This window comes from Xenopus laevis, chromosome 4L, assembly GCF_017654675.1.
Source record: "Xenopus laevis strain J_2021 chromosome 4L, Xenopus_laevis_v10.1, whole genome shotgun sequence".
NCBI classification, from domain to species: Eukaryota; Metazoa; Chordata; class Amphibia; order Anura; family Pipidae; genus Xenopus; species Xenopus laevis.
Window position 1 is genome coordinate 7,672,819 of NC_054377.1, and position 17,012 is coordinate 7,689,830.

The window sequence follows — 17,012 nt, forward strand, 5'->3', positions numbered from 1 at the left end:
AGCTGCCGTATTATTCATATGGCCTATTTTTTTATTTATTTTCTTATTTACAAGTGTTGCACCGTTTAATAACATTGTAGCTTCCCACTATTGTCCTGTTTTCCTTGTTGTATTTTTTCCATTCGGTTTACCTTCGATATGCAAAAATAAGTATAGGAGTATCACATGTAGAAAGCACATTCCTCCGCAGCATTTTTTTTTTTTTTGCTTTAAAGCGGACGTGCCATATTGCTTGAAAAAATTGAGGGATTTTTCATAGATTGCAATAGCAGCACCCCTAGTGGTCAGAAATATATTGGGGAAGATATTGGGGTTAGTGGGCTATCATAATGTTCCCATGCTGATAAATGATATTGACCTACATGTTCATGCTTCAGTGCTGCTGTGTGTGGGCTTTAGTCACCCGGGGGTTAAAGACAGGAGGACATGGGAATCCTGAGCCAAATCTTCCCATCAGGAAGGAAGTTTTCTCTTCCCTCCTGCATCCCTGTCAGTAAGTCCAGCCGTCAGTTCCAGGGTCCCCATGCCCTGCGCCCGAGGGAAGTGAGAAATGTGCAAGAGATTGTTGGAGACGTGTGAGAGAGGAGGGGGACAGGCAGATGTTTCCTACAGCCCCATCATTTTATTGCTTAGCACTAGGCCCAAATTGATGGGACTTCCCCAACACATCAAAGTGCAAAGTGATTTCTAATGAGCAGCAAGATGTTGCTTTAACTTCTGTGCCTGCAGGGAGTCCGTATGTAAAATCTGATGGTTCTTCAGTCTAAATATCACCTGTAACTACACTGGTGCTGTTTCGCCATTTCAAGGGCAAGGAAAGATGAATTCACAGGAGGAAACAATAAGGGATGCGCCAAATCCAGGAGTCAGCCTTTTTCAGCAGGATTCGGATTCTGGCCTGGCCAAACCAAATCCGAATTTGCATATGCAAATTAGGAGTGGGAAGGGAAATCACGTGACTTTTCGTCACAAATGGAAGTAAAACATTTTTTTCCACTTTACCATTACATATGCAAATTAGGATTCAGTTTGGTATTCGGCCTGAATCCCAAATAGTGGATTGGGTGCACCCCTAGAAGCAATATGTTAGACAACCCAATGTGAATTACATTTCTTGCTCCCTAAATGCACCAATAAAGGGGAAAAGAGGGGTGCAGCCCTTTCATCTTATTTACCTTTCTTTTTTAGTTTCTTTCATTTTAAAACAGTTCTGGCTTTAGGCATAAGCTGAGCCGTAATCAAATGGAAAACATCTCTGATTGCGTAGCTTGGAATTTGCTTTGATTGAAGTATGGGGATGTCTCAATGTTAGCTTCCCCTTTAAAAGAACATGGGATGTGGATATGTAACATCAGGTGCAATGTTGTTTACTTCACTTCTAGTAAATCGTAGCAGCGTGTTTAATAGCAAACATTTGGCTCGTTGCTATGGGTTACTAGACCTGAAACCAGCTTTTGCTGATGTGATTCCTTTCCACTTTTGTTGGAAGCTTAAAGCAAATTTCTATTTACTGCTACAGGGAGGAAACTGTTATGGACGGCAGGAAGCAGCAGGAAATGGGGAAAGTTTAAAGAATGTTTCCCTCAATAAGAAGAAAAATGGAGAATATATGACCAAGGAATCGCTACTGTAGTAACAATCACCTGATGAAAAGAAACATACAGTATACAGATTTTCAGGGTTTTCAAAATGCCAGTTATACTTTCATTCATCAACATTTAATTTTAAAATAATACAGTAAGTATTAAGCCTAATTTGTTTGCTCATAGTCTGTACAGAGAGATCCCATAAAACTATGGCAGCATAGGTATTCCCTGTACTAAGCACAATTCAGCAGGAACAGCCCCTAAGTTTGCTCATAGTCTGTACAGAGAGATCCTATAAAACTATGGCAGTATAGGTATTCCCTGTACTAAGCACAATTCAGCAGGAACAGTCCCTAAGTTTGCTCATAGTCTGTACAGAGAGATCCCATAAAACTATGGCAGCATAGGTATTCCCTGTACTAAGCACAATTCAGCAGGAACAGTCCCCTAAGTTTTCTCATAGTCTGTACAGAGAGATCCCATAAAACTATGGCAGCATAGGTATTCCCTGTACTAAGCACAATTCAGCAGGAACAGCCCCCTAAGTTTACTCATAGTCTGTACAGAGAGATCCCATAAAACTAGGGCAGCATAGGTATTCCCCTGTACTAAGCACAATTCAGCAGGAACAGTCCCCTAAGTTTGCTCATAGTCTGTACAGAGAGATCCCATAAAACTATGGCAGCATAGGTATTCCCTGTACTAAGCACAATTCAGCAGGAACAGTCCCTAAGTTTGCTCATAGTCTGTACAGAGAGATCCCTTAAAACTATGGCAGCATAGGTATTCCCCTGTACTAAGCACAATTCAGCAGGAACAGTCCCCTAAGTTTGCTCATAGTCTGTAAAGAGACATCCCATAAAACTATGGCAGCATAGGTATTCCCCTGTACTAAGCACAATTCAGCAGGAACAGTCCCCTAAGTTTGCTCATAGTCTGTACAGAGACATCCCATAAAACTATGGCAGCATAGGTATTCCCTGTACTAAGCACAATTCAGCAGGAACAGTCCCTAAGTTTGCTCATAGTCTGTACAGAGACATCCCATAAAACTATGGCAGCATAGGTATTCCCTGTACTAAGCACAATTCAGCAGGAACAGCCCCTAAGTTTGCTCATAGTCTGTACAGAGAGATCCCATAAAACTATGGCAGCATAGGTATTCCCTGTACTAAGCACAATTCAGCAGGAACAGTCCCCTAAGTTTGCTCATAGTCTGTACAGAGACATCCCATAAAACTATGGCAGCATAGGTATTCCCTGTACTAAGCACAATTCAGCAGGAACAGCCCCTAAGTTTGCTCATAGTCTGTACAGAGAGATCCCATAAAACTATGGCAGCATAGGTATTCCCTGTACTAAGCACAATTCAGCAGGAACAGTCCCCTAAGTTTGCTCATAGTCTGTACAGAGACATCCCATAAAACTATGGCAGCATAGGTATTCCCCTGTACTAAGCACAATTCAGCAGGAACAGCCCCTAAGTTTGCTCATAGTCTGTACAGAGAGATCCCATAAAACTATGGCAGCATAGGTATTCTCCTGTACTAAGCACAATTCAGCAGGAACAGTCCCCTAAGTTTGCTCATAGTCTGTACAGAGACATCCCATAAAACTATGGCAGCATAGGTATTCCCCTGTACTAAGCACAATTCAGCAGGAACAGCCCCTAAGTTTGCTCATAGTCTGTACAGAGAGATCCCATAAAACTATGGCAGCATAGGTATTCCCCTGTACTAAGCACAATTCAGCAGGAACAGTCCCTAAGTTTGCTCATAGTCTGTACAGAGAGATCCCATAAAACTATGGCAGCATAGGTATTCCCCTGTACTAAGCACAATTCAGCAGGAACAGTCCCCTAAGTTTGCTCATAGTCTGTACAGACAGATCCCATAAAACTATGGCAGCATAGGTATTCCCTGTACTAAGCACAATTCAGCAGGAACAGTCCCCTAAGTTTGCTCATAGTCTGTACAGAGACATCCCATAAAACTATGGGAGCATAGGTATTCCCCTGTACTAAGCACAATTCAGCAGGAACAGTCCCCTAAATTTGCTCATAGCCTGCACAGAAAAAATACATCGAACGGCAAAGTGCAAATTTCTGAGAGCTGAGAGCATCTCTATCAGGTGAACGAAAAGCACATCAACATACAGCTGCCCATTTAAGGACGCTGGCTGCTGCCACCTAGTGGTAATCTATGGGAATGGCACATCTTGATTGGTAACTATGGACAGGTGCAGTGACAGTATTTGTTGTGGATACAGGATCATGTAATCCAACCTAAATACACAGTTTAACAGCCATGGAATTAATGTGCCCAGAGGGACAAAAGTCATATAACCCGAGGAGACAGAGTTGATCTAAGGTTACAGATTCTCTTCTGCTATTGTTTGAGTCAAAGGGTAACAGAAATAAACAGGAACCATATTTAATTATTTGTATTAGTTTGTTCTCTTCTGAGAAATAAAGGTATTCGCTGAGTGTGACCCCTTTTATTGTTCTACCAATCTGTGGGTTCTGGCAAATGCCAGAGGGACTGCTGTAAATTGCCAAACTTGCCATAGACAGTCACTATTTATTGGGCTGGTGGGGAATTGGGCCTCTGTGTACTTTGATTCCCAGCCCAGACCAACAGGAAGTTGTGGGTACTGAGGGGAACTGGGATTGCAGGGAGTTGTTGGTACTAAATGGAACTGGGCTTGCAGGGAGTTGTGGGTACTGAAGGGAACTGGGATTGCAGGGAGTTGTTGGTACTAAATGGAACTGGGCTTGCAGGGAGTTGTGGGTACTGAAGGGAACTGGGCTTGCAGGGAGTTGTGAGCACTGAAGGGAACTGGGCTTGCAGGGAGTTGTGAGCACTGAAGGGAACTGGGCTTGCAGGGAGTTGTGAGTACTGAATGGAATTGGGCTTGCAGGAAGTTGTGAGCACTGAAAGGAACTGGGATTGCAGGGAGTTGTGGGTACTGACGGGAACTGGGCTTGCAGGGAGTTGTGAGCACTGAAAGGAACTGGGATTGCAGGGAGTTGTGGGTACTGACGGGAACTGGGCTTGCAGGGAGTTGTGAGCACTGAAGGGAACTGGGATTGCAGGGAGTTGTGGGTACTGAATGGAACTGGGCTTGCAGGGAGTTGTTAGCACTGAAAGGAACTGGGCTTGCAGGGAGTTGTGGGTACTGAAGGGAACTGGGCTTGCAGGGAGTTGTGAGCACTGAAGGGGACTGGGCTTGCAGGGAGTTGTGAGCACTGAAAGGAACTGGGATTGCAGGGAGTTGTGAGCACTGAAGGGAACTGGGATTGCAGGGAGTTGTGAGCACTGAAGGGAACTGGGATTGCAGGGAGTTGTGAGCACTGAAGGGAACTGGGATTGCAGGGAATTGTGAGCACTGAAAGGAACTGGGATTGCAGGGAGTTGTGAGCACTGAAGGGGACTGGGCTTGCAGGGAGTTGTGAGCACTGAAAGGAACTGGGATTGCAGGGAGTTGTGAGCACTGAAGGGAACTGGGCTTGCAGGGAGTTGTGAGCACTGAAAGGAACTGGGATTGCAGGGCGTTGTGGGTACTGAGGGGAACTGGGCTTGCAGGGAGTTGTTAGCACTGAAAGGAACTGGGCTTGCAGGGAGTTGTGGGTACTGAAGGGAACTGGGCTTGCAGGGAGTTGTGGCTACTGAAGGGAACTGGACTTGCAGGGAGTTGCGAGCACTGAAAGGAACTGGGCTTGCAGGGAGTTGTGGGTACTGAATGGAACTGGGCTTGCAGGGAGTTGTTAGCACTGAAAGGAACTGGGCTTGCAGGGAGTTGTGGGTACTGAAGGGAACTGGGCTTGCAGGGAGTTGTGGCTACTGAAGGGAACTGGACTTGCAGGGAGTTGCGAGCACTGAAGGGAACTGGGATTGCAGGGAGTTGTGGGTACTGAATGGAACTGGGCTTGCAGGGAGTTGTTAGCACTGAAAGGAACTGGGCTTGCAGGGAGTTGTGGGTACTGAAGGGAACTGGGCTTGCAGGGAGTTGTGAGCACTGAAGGGGACTGGGATTGCAGGGAGTTGTGAGCACTGAAGGGAACTGGGATTGCAGGGAGTTGTGAGCACTGAAGGGAACTGGGATTGCAGGGAGTTGTGGGTACTGAATGGAACTGGGCTTGCAGGGAGTTGTTAGCACTGAAAGGAACTGGGCTTGCAGGGAGTTGTGGGTACTGAAGGGAACTGGGCTTGCAGGGAGTTGTGGCTACTGAAGGGAACTGGACTTGCAGGGAGTTGCGAGCACTGAAAGGAACTGGGCTTGCAGGGAGTTGTGGGTACTGAAGGGAACTGGGCTTGCAGGGAGTTGTGAGCACTGAAGGGAACTGGGATTGCAGGGAGTTGTGGGTACTGAATGGAACTGGGCTTGCAGGGAGTTGTTAGCACTGAAAGGAACTGGGCTTGCAGGGAGTTGTGGGTACTGAAGGGAACTGGGCTTGCAGGGAGTTGTGAGCACTGAAGGGGACTGGGATTGCAGGGAGTTGTGAGCACTGAAGGGAACTGGGATTGCAGGGAGTTGTGAGCACTGAAGGGAACTGGGATTGCAGGGAGTTGTGAGCACTGAAGGGAACTGGGATTGCAGGGAGTTGTGAGCACTGAAGGGAACTGGGATTGCAGGGAGTTGTGAGCACTGAAAGGAACTGGGATTGCAGGGAGTTGTGAGCACTGAAGGGAACTGGGATTGCAGGGAGTTGTGAGCACTGAAGGGAACTGGGATTGCAGGGAGTTGTGAGCACTGAAGGGAACTGGGCTTGCAGGGAGTTGTGAGCACTGAAAGGAACTGGGATTGCAGGGCGTTGTGGGTACTGAGGGGAACTGGGCTTGCAGGGAGTTGTTAGCACTGAAAGGAACTGGGCTTGCAGGGAGTTGTGGGTACTGAAGGGAACTGGGCTTGCAGGGAGTTGTGGCTACTGAAGGGAACTGGACTTGCAGGGAGTTGCGAGCACTGAAAGGAACTGGGCTTGCAGGGAGTTGCGGCTACTGAAGGGAACTGGGCTTGCAGGGAGTTGCGGCTACTGAAGGGAACTGGGCTTGCAGGGAGTTGCGGCTACTGAAGGGAGCAGGAGACACAGGGAACATGGGCAGAGCTGTAACAAAATAAGACACGGAAGATCAGGACTTTTTGTTTATTCTTTGGGGCCCCGTGTTGCCGCTTGTTGGTACTTCCTTTTGCCCAGACAGAGGAACATTTGCAGGAAGTAAAAGTCGTTGTCATGGTAACAGAAGCTTCCTCTCCCAGAGAGCAGCGCGTAATCATGTGACAGACGTGGGATCGCGTGACGGGGAAGATGTCTTCGCTGGGGGAGAAGGAGTTCTCTGCTCTGTTGCTGCTGTTGAAGGTTGGTTCCCGTGTGTATTTGGTATTGGCCGACACTGTACTGCGCCTGGGACTGCGCCTGGGATATTGTTACATATTGCTGCTCAATTGTATTTTGTCCCCGGCCTCCCTGTCACATTGACTATATCACCCAGCATGCACTGCGAGTTATTGGTGACGGGAGCGGCTGATACTGACCAATAGGATTCATTCACTTCTCTCTCACTGTCTCAGGCGCCTTCCAAGGATGTGGTTGGGGGTCTCTGCCGGGAATCCTTCCCCAAGTCTTCAGTTGTCTCTGTGCACTTAATAGAAAGGACTTCATCCAACCTGTCCATCAGCTCAGAGGAAGCTTCCCAGGTACAGTATTATTCACCTGCACAACTACAACTCCCAGCATTCCCTGTCAGAGCTAAGTTATACCAGTCATACTGATACCTATTCTATTCCCAGCTAGTGAAGGCTGTACATAGTCTGAGCCGGCACGTGGTGTGTAAGGGCCTGGCTACTGCCGACGAAATTCTCCCAGTGTTCCCAGAAAACTTCCATCAGAACCTGAAGAACCTCCTGACCAAGCTCATCCTCGAGAATCTGTGAGTGGGAAATCTTTGCTGGAATGGTGTGAGAATAAGTGCACTTTAAATTGACTCTTAAAGGAGAAGGAAACCTCAAATCACAGGGGGCCACCACGTTTTTAACCCCCCCCCTCCCCCTGTGATTTTAGACATTCCCCAATACCAGGCCAGTGGCTCTTCATTAAAGGAGAAGTAAAACTTTAGCAATGAGTGGGTCCATCTTCAGGGGCCTCTCAACCACAACATTGGGGACCTGCTAATTTTTACTATTCATTATTATTATTATTGTTGTTTCTTTTAAAAGAACACCGTCCAATTGTAATGATACAGGGAGGCTGGATAAAAGATGTTGGCATGGTGCTCAGCATAAAGTACCCTTTGTTGATGCATTTTGGCAGGACCAGTCTAGGGTAGAAGGTGATCACTAGTGGGGTACCTAATAATAACTACTAGGGTCACTGGTGTGGTGCCTCATTACTAGCGTCACTAGTGGGGTACCTAATAATAACTACCAGGGTCACTGGTGGGGTGCCTAATTACTAATGTCACTAGTGGGATACCTAATAATAACTACTAGGGTCACTGGTGTGGTGCCTAATTACTAGCCTCACTAGTGGGATAGCTAATAATAACTTCTAGGGTCACTGGTGTGGTGCCTATTTACTAGAGTCACTAGTGGGGTTACCTAATATTTACTACTAGGGTCACTGGTGTGGTGCTTAATTACTAGCGTCACTAGTGGGGTACCTAATAATAACTACTAGGGTCACTGGTGTGGTGCCTATTTACTAGAGTCACTAGTGGAGTTACCTAATATTTACTACTAGGGTCACTGGTGTGGTGCTTAATCACTAGCGTCACTAGTGGGATACCTAATAATAACTACTAGGGTCACTGGTGTGGTGCTTAATTACTAGCGTCACTAGTGGGGTACCTAATAATAACTACTAGGGTCACTGGTGTGGTGCCTATTTACTAGAGTTACTAGTGGGGTACCTAATATTTACTACTAGGGTCGCTGGTGTGGTGTTTAATCACTAGTGTCACTAGTGGGATACCTAATAATAACTACTAGGGTCATTGGTGTGGTGCTTAATTACTAGTGTCACTAGTGGGATACCTAATAATAACTACTAGGGTCACTGGCGGGTGCCTAATAATAATAATAATAATTACTAGAGTCACTGGTGGGGTGCCTCCTAACTTGTTGCCTACTACTGATTTTAGGATTGCTTGTCCTTTAAAGACCTATTTATAAAAGGTGAACCAGGGACAGTGAATCGATGACAATTGATGAAGCTTATGCTGTGTACATTCTTACATATTTGTGATACTCCCTGAATATTTATAGTGTATATATCTCAGTGTATTTAATAAAGGCCAGTGTTTGCTCCCAGGTGTAAGGTCACCAGGACAAGTCCGTGAACATGTCGTGGGCTTAGGTTCCAAAAGCTGACACTCAAAACAGGTGTTCAGTAATTACTGCTGTGTGTTGTTGTGACTCTGTATTTGCTCTCCCTGCAGGTCGGCCTGGAGAAGTGACGTGCTGGACTCTCAGAGTAAGTCACAACTACCCTTCTCTCTCTCTCTCAGCAGCCAATAGGGATATTGACCTTCCAGCTGTTGTTGGACTACTACTCCCAGCACTCCCTGCCGGATAACACTGCTTGCTCATGCCATCACTGTGCCTGCTCACTGTCATTTGTTGACAGGATGAATGGGAGAGGAATGAAATAAACATATAGCTATCCTTTTTTTCAGATTAAAGGGGATTTTGACCTTTAAACTGACTTAACAATCGATGGACCTATTCTTAGCAACTCTTAAGTTTTTCTTTATTATGTTTAGTTATATGTGCTCTCAATTATTAGCCTTTTGTTTGGCCTGAAAGTTAATGAACGACCCCCTTTAACGTTGCTATAAGTTTTAAGGCTAAAAACTTAAATGTTGAAATCCCTCTTTATTAGAAGGATAATTATACGAGGAGGATGCACCAATACTAGAGATTCGGCGAATCCTTCATGAAAGATTCGTCTGTATACTGAACCGATTACTAACTTGCATATGCAAATTAGGGACAGAAAGGGGAAAAAGTGGAAAACATTTTTTATTTCCCTGTTTTGTGACAAAAAGTTACAATTTCCCATCCTGCCCGTAATTTGCATATGCAAATTCGGCTTTGGGTTCGGCCAGGCACAAAGATTTGCTGAATCCTGAACTAAATCCTGAATTCGGTGCATCCCTACCCAATAGCCTCCTTTTCACAGATAGTGCTCCTTCTGTGTATGAATAGAATTGTATGAGGCAGATTTTTTTGTTAAATGGCATTTGATGTCAGGATCCCGTGACTGTGACTTCTTGTTGTTTGATCCCTACTGTGCCCCGTAGACTATTCACTATGTACAGTTCCTTGGGCTGCCCCACCATATCATGAGTCTTCCCAGCAGGAGGTGGAACCAATACACAGTGTTTCATGTGGATCATTGAGAGAAGCTTCCAACTGACGAGTCTCTCTTTCCCCTCAGTCTCTTTGCCCCGTTTAGTCGACCTGGACTGGCGAGTGGACATTAAAGCCTCCTCGGATTCCGTCGCTAGGATGGCCGTCCCTACGTGTCTGTTGCAGATGAAGGTAAGCAGTGTGCACAGAGTTAAAGTCATAGCTCTGACTGTGACTATATTGCCAGGTAAATAATATGCAGATAATTATTAAAGGAGTCCAGTTGTTTTTAGATTGACCTATACTAGATATACCATGACCTGGATGAATGGAAATCTTCATAGTCATATTAAAGGAGAAGAAAAGCTACAGAAGCAGTTTATTGCCAATAGATTAGCCACAATAGTGCAAGCTATGAGACTTTATTTTGCAGAATGCTTTACCGTACCGGAGTAATCAGCTCTAGAAGCTCTCTCTGTTTGTTTAGGACAGCAGCTGCCATATTAGCTTGGTGTGACATCACTTCCTGCCTGAGTCTCTCCCTGCTCACTCATAGCTCAGGGTACAGCAGGGAGGCAAGGAGTCAGGGGGAGAGGAGCAAACTGAGCATGCTCAAGCCCTAGCCCTGGAGGTTTAAGCTGAAAACAGGAAGTCTGATACAGAAGCCCATGAGTACTCAATAGAAGGAAAGAAATGTGCTGTTTCTTTTGACAGAGGACTCAGAGCAGCATTACTTTGAGGGGTTACTGGTGTATTTATATAGACCTTTCTGATAAAGCTTACTTGGTTTTAGCCTTTCCTTCTCCTTTAAAGGGCAACTACAAGCAGAGACAAAGTTTTATGAATTTTATATTAAAGCATGAGTGATGCACATAACATATCCAGACATAGAGACCCTCTACCGTCTGGGTTTTGAGATATCTATATTGCCCCAGTGCAGAGTACTTGGGTTTTTTTGGGTTTTTTTTTGACTAGGGCTAACATTGTGTGGACACTCTTCCAGATCCAAGAGAATCCCGATCTGTGTGGATCAGAGCCGGCAATTAACACTGTAACCATGGAGATGAGCAAGGAAACCCTGGACACGATGCTGGACGGACTTGGGCGGATACGGGATCAGCTTTCAGCAGTCGCTAATAAGTAGCCTTCAGCCTCCCCCCAAAACCACAGAAACAGGACAAGCAGCAGAAGCAACTGCATTAAACTAGGGATCCAGAGAGGCCAGACACTGCTTCCAGGCACCAGCTGATGTTTAGACATGAAGACAGATATATAAATATTATGTGGGTCAGGATTGTCCAACTTCAGCCCTTAGTGAGTTCCAGGTATGTTAGACCTTCTGGAGTTGCTGGGAATGGCTGTCTTTTTTTTTTTTTTTTTTTTTATAGCGCCATAATATTCAAGATTATCTGATAAATGCTGAAAACGTCATGCTATAATTCACAGACTCTGCTTTTTTTTTATTATCAGTCACATGGCCGGTGATGTAACCATGTCTGTAATCAAATCTCCGCCCCCTGATTTAGGATGGAGTCGCACTTAACTAATAAACCATTACTGGCAGGAAAAAATCCTCTGTGGAATACACTTTTATTTGTCCAGCAGGGGGAGCTGTTTACCGTTGACATTTTTAGCCTAAAGTCTGGTTATACCAGCGCCAGTGCATTCCCGATGGATTGGAAATATTAATCAATATGTTAGGCTTAATTACCCTGAAAATAAATGGATTTTTTTTCTCTAACTATTTATGACTAATAATAGCCACGAACCGGCTGCAAGACGGAACTGTACCTTGTATAATTAGTAAGTCCTTGTGGAATAATTGGATAAATAAGCAAAAGTGAGATTTTTCATTTAATAGTATAAATAATTAATAATTATTAATGCCATATACATGTTCTCATGCTCTCCACTAAGAGCCAGCTCTTGATAAGATGTATATGGCATTTGCACTAGCTCCCTAACTGCCTCTCCTTGTGCTGAAAGGGTTACTTGGCTGTGTCATTGTTTCCCCTACTTTTCCGTTTTGGGTTGACGCTGAAACGTGGATCTGTGAGGTTAGTCTATTGAACAATGCAGCAAAAGCCGTTTGGAAAGAAACAGAACGTAGTTATAGTACAGAGCTGGTTAACAATGCGTCCTTTCAGTAGTCAGAACCAGCAGTGAGCACAGAGGATAGCAAGAGATAGAATGCGGCTGCTTTCAATAGCAATTACATTCACAAATACCCATTGAAATTCGGTAACAAATGTATATTATATATAAGTGCTTTAGATTCAATTTCTTTGTACTTTGACTGAATGCTATTTTTGAGTTTATATACCCTTTAAAAACACTGATATCGGTAAAACAAGTCAACAATGTCTGGGTCTGGGGTTATTTTAGGTGGGTGCATTTCACAAGTGCCACATACCACATGTCAGTTCCAAAATACAGAGATTTCCCCTGATGACCTGAATTCTCTCTTCTTTCTCTCTAAGAACATCAGCGGCCTGTGATTTTGTGTGTGAAATTAGTGGAACATTAGGAGAGTTGGGGGTTTGGAACATATGCTGCACTGATACTGACAGTTGTGAAGGAGAGAAGCCTATTTAAGACGCATGGTAGGCAAAGGGTTAAGTGCACTAGACTGACATCAGAGCGACAGTTGTATGTGTTGGGGAAGGCGAAGAATCTCCCCAAGTTATTTAAATCAGGTTAATGGACTACAACTCCCAGAATCTCCCCAGCAGCAGCAGAAGGCTATTAAGGGATGCTGGGGCTTGTAACTCTATAGTTAAGGGAGAGCAGAGAGTTTGATCATAAATAATTGGAAGCCACAAAGGATATTTGGCCACATTGTAGCCCTGACTACAAACAGCAGGAGAGAGAGAGGTGAGAGCTGATCCCGGGGCTCGGACTGCTCTGTGGCCGTGCGTTCACACTTCATGGAACCTGAGAATAAAGCAGACTTTTGCCTTAATCAACGATTAATAAACCCAAATCGCCAGTTCATGTAACTGTCGTCTTTCCCCCTTTCATTGTAATCTCTGGCGTATGAAATGAGAATCCTGGAAATCATTTTATTCTTTTAATGTTTGATTCTGGTAAAGTTGCTTTTTGCCATGGTGAAGAAATATACACGTTAGTGATGTGGGGGCCGGCCCAATACCCGCGGGTCCGACGGGTTCAGCCCGACCTTGCACTCTTCTTCGCGGGTGCGGGTTGAGCACTTCTTCTGCTCTCCCGCCCGCCACCATCAAATGCCGACTTCCGACTTCTTCTTTTATAGACGATGCGCCTGCTCACCCCGCCCCTTTTGTGACATCATTGACGGGGTGGTCGGCGGGGGTCTGTAAAAGGAACCCAGAAGCCGAATGGTGGCGGACGAGGGAGGGCAGGTTAGGGTCGGGGAAATCCTGACCCGCACATCTCTAATACAAGTGCTTAAATACCCCTTTCCACATCCCTGTAGCCCTTCCCACTGCTTGAGTCACAGATTCCCTGCCACACCCCTCTGTAACTACTAAGTGCTAACGTTAACAAGCTCTTGAGTATTTGGTTAAAGGACAAGTCTGCATAGGATGAACCCTTGTCTTCGAATTCAGTCGCCACCTTAGCCCCACCCACTCTAGTGCTCACCACTGTGTTTTGGGCAGTGCATAGCTTTGCACAAACATGGACCAAACTAAGCCCCGCCCCATACCTGACCACTGGATGGAGAGCAGCCCTGGAGCAGGAATTACAGAGAAACAAGGAATGTAGATTGGCTTCCATTACTCAGGGGCTTCCTAGTGACTCTAACCACCCCAGGGACACAGGTTTTATTCTTAACTTTTTATGTTCTTTTTTTTTTTTATTGGTTCGTGGAATCCTAACTGGGGTTTGCTTCTCCTTTAAATAACTTCTGTTGCAGGAGAGTTTACTCTAGGTCAATCGAGTTGATGCTTAGTAACAGCCACCCCTGTGACTGGCTTCCATCTTCCCTAATACCCATCTCTATTTCTATATATATTTATACTGTACATGTATAACAAAGCAGTGTTAGTTTGCCTTTAATGGAACAACTGGGGCTTAATAGTCGCCCCTCCAGCCCACTTGTACTTTTTTCTCAGGTTTCTGCAGGATCTGAATTTGTTTCCAGCTGCAACTTCAAATGGTGACAAGTGGATCTGTAAGTGAGCGCAACGAGGCTGCACACGGGGTCCAAATGAAAGGCTGCGGGGGAACCTACCTGACCCTTCTCCCATTGATCTCATCGCTTTGAACAGGGCCCTGATCTGCGCTGGTACATTGAGCTTCACAGAGCAGAAAAGAAATATTCAGAAGCCTCGCCGGAATAATGAGAGCGAATCACAGCAGAGGAAGGTTGCGGGGAGTTGCTGATGATGCCTGACTATACGTCAGAATGCGTCGGCTGGGGTTGAGTGATGTGTCCGACCTTGTGAGAGGTCATTCCCACCCTGCTGGGGATCTCTTGTGTCTCGGCACATTACATGGAATTCTCTCTTTCCCTCTCTCTGTTACTTTGTATCCCCAGCCTTTGGACCTCTTGTAATTTAAAGGCCCAGTGTGGAGCCCTCTCTCTTCTCAATAGTACAAAGGTCATTGTAAGATGTAACAAAAAGATTGTGCAGCTCTGTTATGTGAACCTGCACTAGCCGATACAGAACTACATCTCCCAGCATCTCTTGGTTAGGCTCAGACTTAAGCATTCATTCTAGGGTTGCACCAAATCCAATTCGGTTTGGGATTCGGCCTTTTTCAGCAGGATTCGGATTCGACTGAATCCTTGTGCCTGGCCGAACCGAATCAGAATCCTAATTTGCATATGTAAATTAGGGGCAGGGAGGGAAACCACGTGACTTTTCATCAAAAAAGATTTTATATCCCCACTTTTTCCTTCCCTGCCCCTAATTTGCATATGCGGATTTGGTTCGGTATTCGGTGTTCATCGGGGATTTGGGCGAATCCCAAATAGTGGATTCAGTGCATCCCTAATTCATTCTAATCATAGATGTCTGGCAGTGCATATTGTGCATAGGTAATGGCACATGGGCATATTGGATACGTTGGCACCTGTAATGTTTTATTGGCTCAAGAGGTGGCGCCAGATTGTCTAAATTCACCCGTCAGTTCTTGCTATGACAGTCACATTCAGACTAGTGATGTGGAGGCAGACCCGATACCCATGGGAACTCGCACGCTCCTTTCCTTCCAAATGCCCGAAGGCCCGAAGCCACGAAAGGAGCTAAAGTTGAAGAACCGAAGCCACGAAAGGAGCCGAAGTTGAAGACCCAAAGCTACAAAAGGAGCTGAAGTGGAAGACTCAAAGCCATGAAATGAGCCGAAGTTGAAGATTCAAAGTCACAAAAGGAGCCGAAGTTGAAGTGCCGAAGCCACAAAAGGAGCCGAAGTTGAAGACCCGAAGCCAGGAAAGAAGCAAGACTCTAACATTCAACTTTAAACTTAGATTTTGGAAAAACCATAAAAAATTAAAAGTAATTGAGAAAAGTCTTTATTTCTGGGGAACAATCTGAGAACAACTGAACTGGAAGCTACGGGTTTAGTTCTACTGAACACCAATGTGTTTTTTTAATTTTATTGTTGGCACCAAAGTTTTTTTTAACTTATAGGGGGGGCCATGACCACCAATGATTTTTAAAGAACTTTTATGGGGGGGCCCTTGCGCCAGTGTTTTTTTATAATTTGTGTTTGGGGGGGGGTTTACCATTTTGTAGCGCTGATGTCTGTGTGGCCTTTTTACTTTGGTATGGGGTGGGCGGGATCTGGGGTGGGGCTTGGGTGCTGGGGTGGGCGGGGCCCAGAAAATCCTGTTGTATGGGACCCCGTGATTTCTAATGGCCCTGCCCATGGTAATCAGTGTTGAACTGAGGTATCTGGGGCCCACCAGAGGAAAAGAAGCACCCCCCCTAGATCAGTGATCCCCCAACCAGTAGCTCGTGAGTAACATGTTGCTCTCCAATCCCTTGGATGTTGCTCCCAGTGGCCTCAAAGCAGGTGCTTATTTTTGAATTCCAGGCTTGGAATCCACTTTTGTTTGCACAAAAACCAGGTGTACTTCCAAATAGGACCTCCCGTAGCGTGCAAGTCCACCAAATAGCCAATCACAGCCCTTATATGGCACCAAAAGAACTTTTTGCTTGCCTGTGTTGCTCCCCAACTCTTTTTATTTTTGAATGTGGCTCCTGGGTAAATATAAAGGTTGGGGACCCCTGCCCTAGAGTAAGCTAGGGGTCCCACCAGGGAATTTCCCAGCATCCCTTTAAGCCTGACTGTTGCGGCAGGTGATGTTGAGTCAGTCCATTTTAATGTGGTCAACTTTTAGAGGAACATTTATCAAGGGTCGAATTTCAAATTCATGGGAGGTTTTTTTTTTTAAACTCTCATGAATTCCCATGAACTCGAAATTCGACCATAAAAATCGAATTTTCACCTGCGCCAATGCACTGGCGGTGCTTCGATTTCCGAAGTTTACTCATGAGGCAACTTCTTTTGACCTCGTAAATCAAAGAGCCGTGAGTGCCATTGCGCTGGCGTTTTCTCATTATAGCATTATAGGGGAAGGCAGTACGGGAAGATTGACGCCCCGCAGAACATACTAAAGGTTAACTTAAAAGTGAACCACCCCCTTTAAGCTGGGCCTAAATTATTTACCCCATTATGTAATAAATGGCACTAAGTTTGCCCAGGAGCAGTAACCCATAGCAACCTATAAGATATTTGCTTTTAAACAAGTACATTCTACTTGCTGATTGGTTGCTATGGGTTACTGCTCCTGGGCAAACTTAGGGTCTTTTATTACATTACATTATTGGCCCAAATCAGGATGATCCAATCGTTTGCCCCAGAGCTAACAACGCGCGTTTCAGCCCTGACCCTTTTTTCCCCTTTTTCGAATCCTATTCTAATATATTCTGTTCTACACCCCTCTCTCCCATGTCTTTATTATTTACAGGCAATAGCTCTGATTGGGCTCCCTGGGGACCAGTAGCATTCCTGTATGTACATTCCAGCACCAATCAGCTCGCTAGAATCCCGTAACCAGCCCAGACATCTGCTTGTCCTTAGCTTTCCCTG

The 17,012-nt window shown here is 45.3% G+C and overlaps 1 protein-coding gene across 1 annotated transcript; it reads left to right on the forward strand.

Annotated features, from left to right (window-relative positions):
* Positions 1–6,783: 6,783 nt before the first annotated feature.
* On the forward strand, positions 6,784–11,673 carry commd9.L (COMM domain containing 9 L homeolog). Its single transcript, XM_018257320.2, has 6 exons — positions 6,784–6,942; positions 7,155–7,280; positions 7,374–7,513; positions 9,020–9,054; positions 10,021–10,124; positions 10,936–11,673. Exons 1-6 carry the CDS (start codon positions 6,892–6,894, stop codon positions 11,074–11,076), a joined length of 597 nt encoding a protein of 198 aa, XP_018112809.1. The 5' UTR covers positions 6,784–6,891; the 3' UTR covers positions 11,077–11,673.
* Positions 11,674–17,012: the final 5,339 nt, after the last annotated feature.

Bases quoted from the DNA above. Each gene is read 5' to 3' on its own strand.
- commd9.L (XM_018257320.2), top strand. From the start codon at position 6,892: ATGTCTTCGCTGGGGGAGAAGGAGTTCTCTGCTCTGTTGCTGCTGTTG. The intron at 9,055-10,020 runs GTAAGTCACAAC...CTTTCCCCTCAG, and splicing joins TGACGTGCTGGACTCTCAGA to TCTCTTTGCCCCGTTTAGTC. The intron at 10,125-10,935 runs GTAAGCAGTGTG...ACACTCTTCCAG, and splicing joins CGTGTCTGTTGCAGATGAAG to ATCCAAGAGAATCCCGATCT.